The 15,820-nt window shown below is 33.5% G+C and overlaps 1 protein-coding gene across 1 annotated transcript in view; it reads right to left on the minus strand.

Moving 5' to 3' along the window:
- LOC138710818 (uncharacterized) overlaps window positions 1–15,820 on the minus strand; it is a 29,766-nt gene that overhangs the window by 10,659 nt on the left and 3,287 nt on the right. Inside the window, exon 2 of the mRNA XM_069841957.1 lies at window positions 10,436–10,566. Coding sequence (XP_069698058.1) covers window positions 10,436–10,519 — 84 coding nt within the window. The 5' untranslated portion in view covers window positions 10,520–10,566. The remainder of the gene's footprint in view (window positions 1–10,435; window positions 10,567–15,820) is intronic.

The following is a 15,820-nucleotide window of genomic DNA, read 5'->3' on the forward strand; positions in this document are numbered from 1 at the left end:
ACTTTCTGAATCAACAAGCACTAGTAGTTGGATGACATGATCATCACCTTCAGCTTTGAATATCAGCAATCATTCAACCGTCCGTGACTCGTATGACTATTCGGGATTTGAAACCCGGCATCTTTTGAACCACTGTGATTGTTTTTCGGTGTTAAAAAATAAAAATTCATTAAATCACTACAGTTTATATCAATAAAGTATTTTTACTTTACACTTTTTGCATTCTTACATTTCAATGTTGCAAGAAAAAAATTGATTAAATAGTAGTAGTAGTACTACAATACTACAATAAAGCATTTTTACTTTATATATCCCAGTGTTATGGCTAATTCTTTGTCAAGAGTTATAGGGTACAGATATCTACTAGAATCTTTCTTGAGATCGTCTTTGATCAGATCTAGAACATAGTTGAATTGAGCAATGTTTAGCCTGAAAAACTCCCGTAATATCTTGTCATCTTGTAACATGTGCCGATTGATTACTGTTGTAAAAAACCTTCCTCACGCCTTGTTCTAAAATAAATATGGGATATACTTCAGCGTTTCCCTCATTTATTTGTTGGAGAAGAATTTCTTCCCCTTCATTTTCTTCCAATATAAGTGAGAATCTAACATTCTAAATGTGTTAAGTGCTAAAAACAACTTTCTGAGATATTTATGAAAAACACTTTGCGAAACGCATGTTGAGATACCTACAACACCGTCTTTTGGCGCACGAATGAGTCTCTTACAGTTGAGATACGACAAAGACAATTTAGTATCATATTCTCATATGGATGTTCCTTCCTTAGATTGAATAAAATGAAATTTGAAAAATTGGAAATTCGCATAGGCTATTTAGAATGTTAGGTCTAAATATATAGCAATAAATCACTTTCACTCATTGTCCAAGTGTCCGCTCACTATCAAAAGACCGCACACGTCTGACGTTTCATAGGAATCACTACTAATGCATCAGCCGTGAACGTCAGACGCTTCATAGGAATTACACCTTAACAGTGCTAACAGCAACTTTTTTTATATGAAACTTACTTTCCTGAAGATATTATAGGAAATGTATGCTCTAATAATTATGTTATTATAATTTCGTCTTTAAGTTTACACATTATACCGGGATCACTTTTCTTTTTTCTGCATTGTTGTGTACTATGTTATTCATACATCTCCAAGTGGCGATCTGAACACCTGTAGACTTCTAACATGAGTACAGTAGCGGCAAAAAAACCGGACCGACCCTTGTAGCTGATTTCAGAGCCTTGTTCACTCCAGAGCACGACTGGAACCAAGACTTTCGTGGTTCGAATCCTGCCTGGGAAGAAAACTTTTTTTTTGTTCCTTATTCAAATTTATTCCCAATACTTTTTGATTGCTGGTAAAATTCATGTTCTGGGAATAATAAGTTAATTAAGTAGTAAAATATCGCTGCAATCGAAAAGTATTGTGAATAAATTTGAATAAGGAACAAAAAAAAGTTTTCTTCCCAGGTAGGATTCGAACTACGAAAGTCTTGGTTCCAGTCTATCGTGCTCTGGAGTGAACAAGGCTCTGAAATCAACTACAAGGGTCGGTCCGGTTTTTTTTTTTTTGCCATTACTCTCCATGCTGTTACAAAAGAAACATTACAGTGCGCAGTGTTTTCATTCCTCAAATGAGGTATAGGAATTGTTATACATTCAGAAATTTGAAATAAATACTACAGTCCAGACACATGATCTGAAGACATTAATTCATCAATTTAACAGAAACTTAATCATAAACAAAAGAAAAAAAAGATATTTTGAATTCAATACTTTCTAACGTTAATAGAAAGAAAAGAGGTCAGACAAGTTTGGGGGCGGGCAGTGCCCCCCATCCCCCCACCATAACTCCGCCTATGGCCGTAACGCTAACTTGTATCAGATGAACTTAGTAGCTTGTTCAGTATACGTATATGCTCTGAGGAAATAAGTGTATCAAATATTTCCAAATGTAGGGTCATGTAAATTTGTCATAGACCAGTAGGTTTCATGTTCTCCTGATGATACTCCGCTAGATTTCTTTGCTTGGGATGTCGATGTACAAACGGCAACTAATGTAGGTACTACAAACTCAGCATACAGTATGTTGTTTTCACATAGATTTCTATCACAGTCCCTACTCTGTAGGTCTACCTCTGCTCTGCTATACCCTCGATTTATGTTTGCTCTGCTCCGTTACTAGTTCTGTGAATTATTGTTAATTTTAGTTAGCTGTAATTTGCCACTTACGAGTAATGAAATATTCATTTGTTCTTGTATGTTAAATTCAGTTAGCTTGTAATTTGCTATTTAATTCAAAATTCTTTTACACTGTTGTCAATTTCATTAACTTGCGATCTGTGATTTATTTTACAAATTCATTTCTATTATTGTTAATTTTAGTTAGCTTGCGATTTGCTATTTACTTAAAAATATTTGTACTGTTTTTGTACATTTTACTTAGCCTGTGATTTGCTGTTTTAAACATTCAACTAAACTTCTGTTGTTAATTTTACTCAGTTTGAATTATTGGCTATTAATTTGTGCCCGTTATACTATTTTGTTTGTAATTACGATTTATCAATTAATATATTGTCGTATAATCTTATTATTAACCTCTGATTGAGGTTCTGGCTGATTTATACATCTATTATCAGGCAGTATATCTCCTCTCACTTGAAGATATGTGTCAGAGGAAGAAAAATTGTTTGTTTGCATCTGAAGTCTGACTAGTGTAATATGTACCTAGTCGGCGATGTATGCAATGGAGGGGGAAAGAAACTGGTCACCCTACCCCATTACCTTCTGGCTTAGTTGCCTCACAAGTGGTGCTTTCTTGGTGTTGCTTGTGAGGTTCAGACCTGTCTTCGGACAGTTGACTAAACAACAACAACAACAATCTTATTATTGTACTAGACGTACCCGTGCGCTCCGCTGCACACGTTACAAATAAATATAAAGTAATTACATAATTAAAATAGGACGTTTGATCCCGGGAACATTCGTGTTTGATAGAAGAATAAATCGTTTATTATGTTACTTAATTTAAATTGAATTAAAAAATTAAAATGCGATCATTTTGATCCAGAAACCACTCATTTGGTCATAAAAATTAGTTTAGGAAATACAGGAAACGAATATACAGAATAGCCTATCAAGTTTTCTGTGCATAAGAATCTATTTTAATCTTACCTGTTCTCGACTCAGAAGTTACTGTGATAACATTATAGCATTATGTCCATCTAGAGAAACTATACTTTCCAATGGTGAAATAATAATTAATTACACAAATCGGTTAATTTAGCTTCCGATATTACTTCATACAAACACAGAAACATTCTCTGTAGGCTATCTTTCATAGCTTTCAATTGTTGCTGACCAAGGCCCCTTATAGACGAAGTCATTTGTTTTTTAATTCATTACACGGCCTTAGATGGCAGTTATTTTAATTTTACAACTCATTTATCTCATTAAATATCAGTCCTATCAAAATTTTTCAAGGAATAAAACTTATCGCAAATTATTTGTGAAGAAACTTTTCTTATGTAACATTTTTCACAAAAATCAATAATAAGCGAGATATTTCGATTTATTTAATTCAGGCCTCCTTATAACCCCTCTTTTAAATAATGTATTTTGAATGCCATATAGCCTAAAATATAAGTTACAACGAACTTAATTTATATTCCAAATTTCATCGAAATCCGTTCAGCCATTATCGCGTGAAAAGGTAACAAACATACAGACAGACAAATACAAACAAAAATTTCAAAAAAGCGATTTTCGGTTTTAGGGTGGTTAATTATATATGTTAGGACCAATTATTTTTGGAAAATCGAAAATTACCAGAAAAATTTCGGCTACAGATTTATTATTAGTATAGATTAATATTCCATATCCAAACACTGTACTACCCTATTACCCTATCTTTCATCACTGTATTACCCGTCCAAGACGAGTGAGGACCCGGCGGTTCTGCGAACTAAACTGTTAACTGCTATGGTTGTGAGTACATTCGTATTCCCTCTCTGTCGGCCTGTATCGAAAATAAAATTCCGAAATTCAAAACGTAAGGGTGTACAGAAGCTGTCTTGTAGTCTCTACTATAACCAATAAAAACCTAGGTCTCTGATTATATTTTCCATGGAGCCGCAGGAAGACTACTGATTATCGTATAGGCGTACCTAAAGTAGGACTAAAATTTTTATTTATTTCCATAATTCTTCGGTGCATGGACAATGGGGCTCAAGTCATTTCTTTTTTACAATGTTTAGTTTCTGAAAAGCTACTGAAAAGAAAAACTTAAGTTTTCATTTGGTGGTACGGACTTGGTTCTGGGTGGAATGCAAGTCATAATACAGTAAAATGATCATTTTGGCTTGAGTCTTATTTTCTAATATTTAGTCGGTATTAACGGTTTATGTCGATAATGCCCTTAGCATAATAACTATATGATGTATTGGAGAAATATTATGTTGACCACTTGAGATTTTTATGCGCCTCTACTTAAACCTGGGCTGGGCACATTACGTGATTCTGAGAAATGAGCGCTGTGTGCTTTAAAGAGCGGGTCTTGCGAGCGCTGTGACGTATGCATACTGTACGTCATTCAGTGACGGTGCAGTGGTGACTCTGTAGTATGATGGCGAACTTTGAAGACGGAGCTTCCGCTCATACACTAAAGCGTCCCGCTATTCCCAATGCTTTTAATGTATCATGGGAGGAGGAGTTGTTTTGGTGGAGAGCAGTGGATTAGCAAAGTGTTTAATTTGGCATAAAACACTCCAACTGATTAAGACGTTCAATATCCAACGACATTATTCTTTACAACATGCTACTGAATATGACAAATATGTTGGTAATGAACGCCATAAATTAATACAACTTAAAGAAAATATTTCTCAGGTACATTATATTAGAGTATTTGATATTTACATTGCATTGTAAGTTGTTACACATTTATTAATATATAATTTTAAATTATACAAGTATTATGATATTTCATAGTATAGTATATTACAGTTCATGCTATATCATATTATATATCATGAACTGTAATATACTATACTATACTATGATATATCATAATATTTGTATAATTTAAAATTATATATTACTAAATATACTATAATAACTTATAATGCAATATAAATATCGAATAGATAGTCTAATGTAATGTACCTGAGAAACATTTTCTTTAAATTGTATTAATTTATGGTCATATCATATCACATATATCATATCATCATATATTATATTATATTATATTATATTATATTATATTATATTATATTATATTATATTATATTATACAGTACAGTATTATATATTATCTATTAACAGGATGACAATAATGCACTTAGTGAATCGGCTATGAGAATTAGCTACAAAATTTGCCACGAAATTGCAAAGAAATTGAAAACATTCAACGAAGGTGATTTCATCAGATATTGGCAGATGAACTCTGTCCACAGCAAGTAGGGGAAGTGAAAGCCATACTCCTGTCTCGTAGAACCGTGGTGAGGAGGTCGCAGTCTGTGAGTATTGGTTATGTAAATAAGCCTAATAATTTGTGTATGTGCATAGAGCGAAGTTTATTTCATTAAATTAATAAGAGTGTTATAAAGTCTGTACTGTACAATGGATTGATGTAATGTCCTTATAAACTATTATGTACTGACAGACTGAATGACTAGAACAACCGTGGCTCTTGTTATATTAATGCAGGGAAGGTAGCTGTAATGCGAGTCCGCCACTGCGTGAGCGTTCTGCTCTGGCTTGGAATTGAAGTGCCTTGCGGAGCGAGAGCAGCTCTGGCCAACTAGATAGAGCCGCTCTCATGCCCGGCCCTGACTTAAACCAACAGGTGCCAACGCTGTATTAATGTGGAAGCTTGTAAGATTTATATTTCCACTGTAATATGAAAGAATAGCATTAATGAGTTACTGAGTGTGTTGTTAAGATGTTCTATAGTAGAAAGAAACTGATTCTTCTTGTACAAAAGCAGTAAAGGTGTATAAATGCTTTAATAGGAGTATTTTCTGCAGGTATTTGTATTTTAATATAAAACGGGCAAATTGACTCCCTCTATAGGTTATAATCAAATTAAAATCATGATTTTAGTGACTGATTAGTATTACTTACTACATACAACTCATTCCGTATGGGTTATTTTTTGTCTACTGCAATAAAATTTTCTTCAATTTCTCTTCGTTCTGGCTGTGGACATTGAACATTATTGCAGTGAATTTTGTTCGAAGTATAATTAATGTATAATATTGATAATGATAGTTAGGGCCTATACTCTTTTTGTGTTACGAGTATACGGAGTAAATGCATCGGTGGAAGGCTATATATTGTGTTTAATGAAATTATTTGTAAGAAAAAGCAAAAATTATGTGTAACTAAGTGTATCACTAATAATTATTAACTTTTAAAATTTTATTTACTTGTATAATGATACAAGATTTTTTTCTTATGCTCAAACAAAAATGATGCCATGAAATACATATTAATACGTCAGTGATCGCATCTTATGACTCCACATTAGTATTTGGTGCTTCATTTGCCTCTATAGCCTGCCAGTAGGAAGACATCGTTTATAAACGTTCAACTCCCAGGCCCTTACTGTTCTCCAACCAGGAGATTAACCGTGAAAGGAATGTGCTTACTATTGCGCATGGAGCGAAGTAGGTAGATAATATTACCGTTATAACGTCAGTTTAAAAAACATGCGCTCCCCTGCATATGTTATTTCCTGTATGGAGGGATTATAAGATCAGAAAATTAACCGTGTCTTCATCCGCTTACGGGAGACATCCTCTCTGCAACCGTCCCTGGGTTCCCAGCCTTCTTCCATATCTCTGCCAGGATTCATTCCTTAAGAGCACTTCCAAGGGTGCTTAAACACCTTGGAAGGGCTGTTGGAATAGATTCTGTGCTGCTTGGTCACCTTAAACTTAGGACGGGGGGGGCGGTAGGGAGCCCCAGTCGGTGAGCGGGTGAGGGGTCATATGTGGCCGGTGGGCTGATACACCTCATCCTCATTCATCCCATAAATTCGGTGTGCAAAATAGACCTCAGTTGCAGAGTCCCCCCTAACCCGTCCCTAGCCTCCGTTACCTAACCTAACCTAAGGTGAGTTAGGAGTAAGGATTAGCCAAGGTGGATGTTAGTAGGGACTAGGAAGTAACAAGAAAGAAGAAGAAGAAGAAGTGTCAGAGGGGACAGGGAACATGAAAATAAATTGAATTATAACATAAGAGTAATACGAGGAAAGTTAGCAACGGTAAAATAATAGCAATTGTACTGAAAATAGAGATGGAATTAAATGATGAATGAAATTGATAGAAATAGGGAAAAGTAAAAAAAAGAGAGGAGTAGAACGATAGTATAGTTGTAGATAATAGAAACGTAATGTAGAAAGTGATAAGTAGACTTCGTGGAATTGCCACGAGATTCGCAAGGTTTACTGTGCACGCGGTATAGACTGTATGAGAAGGGGGCGTGCCTCTGATGTAAACACTGAGCAGTATACTGCGGTTACAATAAAACCTGTATCCTGCATTCAAGAAATATAATCAATGATCATTGAAGTAGGAAATATCTAAACATGTAAATACACAATTATTTTATAGTGAGATATATTAACTCTTAAAATTTAATGTAAGATACATAATCCTTGAATATGTACATTACAGTAAAGAGTTATGTACATTTTGAGCGTCTGCAAAGTAACCTCCTCCGATGGTCACTTAAACAGTTTTTAGATTGGGAAAATGTACGTTCAACATCACACGATGTAATACGTGCATATTTGAAGAACGGGAAGTCACTATTTTTTAGTACACCAATTTCAGACGTCTTGTCGTGACCTGATAGTACATCATTTATAATACGAAGTTGTGAATAGGCAGAATTTTTAGCAATAATGTTACTCAACTTACATTTCACTTTTTCTGAAATTAGTGAATTGTTATTTTGGATAACGGTTTGTGATACTTTTAATCCACTATATGAAGGGCTTCTGAGAGTTGTAGTTTAGACGATTCTAACAGGATGATGCTTTTGGACACGATTTTTAAATTAGAATCTATGACAGAATATCTTTCAATAGCTGTTCAGAAAGCAATGATTTTACAGTTGCAACAGCGGAACTGTCTGTGCTATCCAATGCATGAATTACCTCCATTATTTTTCCATAATGTTCTGCATAATAATTAACAGAATTCAACCACGTTCCCCAACGGGTCAAGACTGGCTGCGGGGGTGAGGTTATTCCAGGAGTAATTGTTTGGAACAGCAACACTCTCATTGTAGTATGTTTGATTGAATTCTTGTCTGCACTGAACAAATGTTAAACCTTGACTATTCCAACCACAGTAATGCAAAAACAAGTGCTTACATAGGTATACATTAGCTGTAGCTGCTCTATCTATTTGGACAGGTCACAACTCTTAACATGAACTGCTTATACTACGAGACCGGGCGGTCGCTACCGTACATCGGCAACCTGATTGCATGCTGCATGTGGCAATTCAACGAAGTCTAGTGATAAGTAAATGAGTTGAATGAAAGGCCATGAAAAGACACAGATGAGGAATAAGGGGTAAGTAGAGCAGGCATCGTTCACACAATGTACATATGATGTAAGTAGTGTAAGAATGGGAATGCTTGCTCGAATACAGGAATGTGAAGGGCCAGCAGGACCGAATAGGTTGAGAGACAATAATCCATATCTATAAGGAATGATTCGGAATATCAGGAATATTTTACTGTATTAGTACACAAATATTTTGAGAGAGGCAATGAGCGATCCAAAAAAAGCCTCTCTTCACTGCTAAAAGGCGTTAAAGTTGAAATGTCTCCAAGAAGGCATGCGACAACACCTACATTTGGATCTTAATTTATCAGGCACATATCTTCCTGCTCTTACGAAGTGGTATTGTAGGTCTGTTGATAGTATTTTGTTATGAATTATGATTTATCACTTCAATGATAATAATCCTGTTAGCGTTCGCGTGGACTACTATTGTAACCCGTTACGGTTATTGTCTGTATTTTTTTAATAATATCGATGTTAATTTATAATCAAATATTTAATCAGTTTTTAATCGGTCTGACCTACTGTTACAAATTTTAAAGCTTAAAAAGGTTTTGAATATTGTTAGACAGAATATTTCTAATGAATTGCAACACTTGGGCACTTCACTTTATTATGAGAATCTTGAGAAAGGCTAGCCCCAAATCGAGGGAAATAGCATATCTAACGTTAGTGCGACCGTTAATGGAATACGGAACTACATGTTGGGATCCCTATAGAATATATCAGATAAATTCCTTAGAAAGAATCCAGTATAGGGCATCTAAATTTGTTAAAGGTAAAAGAGAAGATGGAAACGATACGATAAAAGAACTTAAATGGGAAACTTTGGAAAACAGACGTAGGAAAACTAGAATAACATCATTGTATAGAGCACATCTAGGTCAGAAAGCATGGGTAGACATAACGGCTCGGTTAGAAAAGCCAACGTACTATGGTAGGAACGATCATGATTTTAAAATCAAATGTAGGAAACAGAAAACGGATGTCTGTAAATTCTCATTTTTAAATTGAACTATAAATGATCGGAATGACCTACCTGCAGCGGTCTTTGAGGGCTGTCCTTCCTTAAGGAGTTTCAAGAATAATTTAAAAAGTTGTGTATCAAGTGCAAATTAAAATTAAGGTGACATTCAACATTTAATTTTTTAAGGTGACATGTATTTATTTAGCCTGACGAGTTACTTCCTTAGTTTGGATTGTAAATTATTTAAAAATAGCGTGTAAGAGGGCCTTAGACTAGAAATGTTTAGTTTAAATGTAGTTCTGTTTATAAGTACAGTATGCATAAGGGTGTAATTATTTAACTTATTTGAACTGTTGTATCAGTGAAGCGAGGTGAGTCAGTGGAGTTATGGTTTTACAGTGCAGTGAATAGTTCCGATCAGTGATAATTTATAGCGTCAATGAAATGTGTTCTATAGTGTCAGTGAAATGTGTTATAGTGTGTCAGTGAAATGTATCCTAAAGTGTCAGTGAAATGTGTCATAGTGCCACTACAGTGAGTGAGATGAGAATAAAGTGAAAGACTATTGAAACTTATGTAGGGCCTATACATAATTATGTAGGTTGTAATGTAAAATTAGGTATTTTATTTATGTTTTATTATTATTGTGTTAAATTATATTGTGTATTCTTATTGTATTGTGTATAAAATTGTATTGTTTATTGTATAATTGTATTGTGTATTGTAAATTTATTGTGTATTGCTTATCATTTTTTTGTGTATTGTTTATATTATGTTTACCACTGCCACCGGGTGCTTGCCCATTGCCCACTTGCAGTGTAAATAAACACATACAAGAAATGAATACCTAATAAATTCATTCTATACTTACGTTTCCTTGGATATGAATTTTCGGAATCTTATCAACCTCTGACACAAGTTGGTCATCTACTGCAGACGTGCTCACAGCGGCCATATTGCACAGTGGGCGCCCGGTACACTAGGCGGGCAGGCACTGGAAACCTGTTGTAAATTTAATGTAAACAGTGTCGCGCACTCAGACCTAGCGTAACCAAGCAGTAACATCGCTTGCGGTTTGTAAAATGAATAGGTCTACTGCAGGGGTCGTCAGCATAGAGCACACTGGGGCTAGTCTCTCTTACCCGCGGAAAACGCAGTGCACTAGGGTGCACTCCGTAGCTGCTAGCGGGTATGCTCTCTATCTCTCCCTGTTGCACGACAGTGTACACGGGACAGCATCGCGTACCCATTGCACATTTCAGCGAGTGCTAATGACCACTGGTCTACTGGTACGGTATTTATTTATTTATTTATTTATTTATTTATTTGTATTATTTATTTATTTTCCTATTTATTTATTTAATCTGATACAGATAAGGTCATTACGCCTTCTTTTCCTTTCTACCAATGTATTACATCTACAATATCAAGAATACAATTAAAATTAAATTAATATTAAATTTACAATTATAAAAAAATCGAAGTATTAAAACATTACCTGATTGATAAAGATAATTTATTTATTATAGAATTTAAGAACAAAAAGTATTGGTTACTGAAGTACAAATAGATGCAAAATAATTATTATCTAGGTATGAAATCACTGGAGATTGGCATATTTTATGCTAAAATAGGAGAACTACTGTATTTGTCTGATTGAGGCGGCATATATAAAAAGCTGTTATTTTTAAACTGATATATCTTGTTAAATGTAAGTCCTATCAAAATTTTGCATAAAATAAAACTTGTCGGAAACATTTTTTAAAGAGACTTTTGTAATATAACATTTTTCTAAAATAATGATATAATAATAATAATAATAATAATAATAATAATAATAATAATAATCGAGATATTTCGATTTATTGACTTCAGGACTCCTTATAACCCTCCTTTTAAAGAAAGTGTTTTGAAAGCCATGTAGTCTAAAGTTTAAGTAGGAGCTAAAGTAATTTATATACCAATTTTCGTAGAAATCGGTTCAGCCAGTATCGCGTGAAAAGGTAACAAACATACAGACAGACAGACGGACATACAAACAAAAAAAAAAAAGCGATTTTTGGTCTCAGGAGAGCTAATTATATATGTTTACACCGATTATCATTGCAAAAGCGAAAATTACCAGAAAAGGGTACAGTTTTATTATTAGTAGGCTGTATACACTTTTGGACGAGACTTTCTTCTGCGATCCCCCTCCCCCTTCCGTAACGGTACTAAACCCCATTCCAAAAATATAAATGCTTGTAAAATCGAAAATAATAAAATCAGTGAATTCCAACCAAAGTGTGACCAAATTGAATTATACTGTATATGGTGCAACAATTACACGAAATATTAGATAAACATCATTTCTAATACTTCAAACCGTTACCACCGTGGCGCTAGGTAATAGTTCAATACAAAGTGGTAAATTCCATCAAAGGAAGGGATTTGCAAACTCGTATTTTCAGGAAAATTTGTGAAGGTATGGGTTCCTTATATGAAAATATTCTTTATCACACGGAAGATGATTTTCTTGGGGTAACGTATTGAAAAGAGATTTACAGTTAAGAACAGAACTTTTAATATAACTGACTTTTAATATACAAGACGAGAAATGGAATATGTATATGCAAACCTATTTTCCAATTGAAGAATGTGATCCCAAAACTCACTCAGTCCATTTGTGACCAATTTTATTATTTGTACATGTATAATATATGATTTTCTTTTTTAGATTTCTGTCATATTTGAAGCTTCTTTTCTTCCAAAACAACGCCAATCCTTGTTTAAAAGTTTGCACTGTTGTGTATATCACTTGAAAACAAGTTCAGTCCGTAGACTGGTGGATAAAAACTATTAGTCCAGTCCTTTCATAACAATGGACTGAACGCGTTTGTCTAATAGTTTGCAAGGCCAAGATGTTAACATTATAACATCCAGAGATATAATTAACGGATTTGCAAAGAAAGTTGATTTCTGATCAATATCATTTGACAAAAATAATATATTTGATTCATTCCAGTGTATTAAGGAGCTAATGGAAAATTTCGCTACATATTATGATAGGCAAATAATGTGTTTTTGCGGACATGCAACCAAGTTTCCACAATTTCAATCAACTTTTTGAGTACATTCCGGAAGAAAGTCAAAATAACTATGGCTATCACAAAGATGATAGGAAGTTGCGTTCAATTCTTTGAAATTCCAGAAACGATTAAGGAAAATCTCATTTAAATATGTATCTAGAAATGGAATGTTTAAATTATACTTTTTTTTCGCAGAGCATAGACCAATTTTGGATCAGAAGAATGTAAGAATACCTCGAGCTTGCAAAACTACGGAATTATTAAATTTTTAAATATTTGCGACGTTGTTTTTATGCAAAATGGGTTTCTAGTCTATGTTCACCATAAAAATAAAACTGAGAAATTTCCCTGAACTTTAAAATGTTATCACAGTGTGTGTATGGAATGCTGAGTCCAGAGTTGAAGAATTACTTTCTAAAAAAATAGGCACATTAATCACATTAATTATTTTTTACTTTATAACTAGTGAGACATTTTTTTCTTATGTTTCTAAATACAGAATAAGTGTTAATAAGAAACTTTTTGACTTATTTATAAATCATTTCGCGATCTCTCTCAACTCCTTACACGACTTTCCTGGGGGTTGCGACCCACACTTTGGGAACCGCTGGCCTATATAAATAGACGAAATGTTGCGAAGCACATAACTTTCTAAAATTTAAAAACAAAATTAGGATGTATCCCCTAACATTACAATGTTGTGTATTCCAGCATCGGAACAAGCCCGAAATATGGGAAAGAATTCGTCGTCACACCAGTCATCCCGTTTGCTACCCTTATTCTTCCTTCGTTCCACCATACTACCAGCTGCCGATCTTAAAATATTTGTCAGCGTCTTCGCCGATTCCCCCCCCCCCCCGAAGCTGTTCATTTAGGTTAGTGAAAAATATACCCTGTAGCTCGCTCTTCCATTTATATCTGTTAACAGTTCTGCCCTGGTTATCCGCCCAAACTATCCTCTCTTCCTTATTTTTTTTTTTGTGAAATTTGGTATGAAGTTAGATTAGTTGTAATTGTGATAATGATAACGGTAGTAATAATAAATAACTGTTGTTTTACTATTTTATTATTAGTAGTATTATTTTTGTTCCTTTGAAGTTTCAAACTGTGCATAGTTATAGCACGAATGGCCGTACGGGCTCGTGCGAAGGATCTCGTGTACATGAGTTTGTATAATTGTGTATCAATAAATGCATCTATCTATCTATCTATCTATCTATCTATCTATCTATCTATCTATCTATCTATCTATCTATCTATCTATCTATCTATCTATCTATCTATCTATCTATCTATCTATCTATCTATCTATCTATCTATCTATCTATCTACCTACCTACCTACCTACCTACCTACCTACCTACCTACCTACCTACCTACCTACCTACCTACCTATCTATCTATCTATCTATCTATCTATCTATCTATCTATCTATCTATCTATCTATCTATCTATCTATCTATCTATCTATCTATCTATCTATCTATCCCATTCTATCTATCTATCCCATTCTATCTATCTATCCCATTCTATCTATCTATCTATCTATCTATCTATCTATCTATCTATCTATCTATCTATCTATCTATCTATCTATCTATCTATCTATCTATCTATCTATCTATCTATCTATCTATCTATCTATCTATCTATCTATCTATCTATCTATCTATCTATCTATCTATCTATCTATCTATCTATCTATCTATCTATCTATCTATCTATCTATCTATCTATCTATCTATCTATCTATCTATCTATCTATCTATCTATCTATCTATCTATCTATCTATCTATCTATCTATCTATCTATCTATCTATCTATCTATCTATCTATCCCATTCTATCTATCTGTCTGTCTATCTATCTATCTATCTATCTATCTATCTATCTATCTATCTATCTATCTATCTATCTATCTATCTATCTATCTATCTATCCCATTCTATCTATCTATCCCATTCTATCTATCTATCCCATTCTATCTATCTATCCCATTCTATCTATCTATCCCATTCTATCTATCTATCTATCTATCTATCTATCTATCTATCTATCTATCTATCTATCTATCTATCTATCTATCTATCTATCTATCTATCTATCTATCTATCTATCTATCTATCTATCTATCTATCTATCTATCTATCTATCTATCTATCTATCTATCTATCTATCTATCTATCTATCTATCTATCTATCTATCTATCTATCTATCTATCTCTATCTATCTATCTATCTATCCCATTCTATCTATCTATCTATCTATCCCATTCTATCTATCTATCTATCCCATTCTATCTATCTATCTATCCCATTCTATCTATCTATCTATCTATCTATCTATCTATCTATCTATCTATCTATCTATCTATCTATCTATCTATCTATCTATCTATCTATCTATCTATCTATCTATCTATCTATCTATCTATCTATCTATCTATCTATCTATCTATCTATCTATCTATCCCATTCTATCTATCTATCTATCTATCCCATTCTATCTATCTATCTATCTATCTATCTATCTATCTATCCCATTCTATCTATCTATCTATCTATCTATCTATCTATCTATCTATCTATCTATCTATCTATCTATCTATCTATCTATCTATCTATCTATCTATCTATCTATCTATCTATCTATCTATCTATCTATCTATCTATCTATCTATCTATCTATCTATCTATCTATCTATCTATCCCATTCTATCTATCTATCTATCTATCTATCTATCTATCTATCTATCTATCTATCTATCTATCTATCTATCCCATTCTATCTATCTATCCCATTCTATCTATCTATCTATCTATCTATCTATCTATCTATCCCATTCTATCTATCTATCTATCTATCTATCTATCTATCTATCTATCTATCTATCTATCTATCTATCTATCTATCTATCTATCTATCTATCTATCTATCTATCTATCTATCTATCTATCTATCTATCTATCTATCTATCTATCTATCTATCTATCTATCTATCTATCTATCTATCTATCTATCTATCTATCTATCTATCCCATTCTATCTATCTATCTATCCCATTCTATCTATCTATCTATCCCATTCTATCTATCTATCTATCCCATTCTATCTATCTATCCCATTCTATCTATCTATCCCATTCTATCTATCTATCCCATTCTATCTATCTATCTATCCCATTCT

Source organism: Periplaneta americana, chromosome 12, assembly GCF_040183065.1.
Source record: "Periplaneta americana isolate PAMFEO1 chromosome 12, P.americana_PAMFEO1_priV1, whole genome shotgun sequence".
In the NCBI taxonomy this organism is placed as follows: Eukaryota; Metazoa; Arthropoda; class Insecta; order Blattodea; family Blattidae; genus Periplaneta; species Periplaneta americana.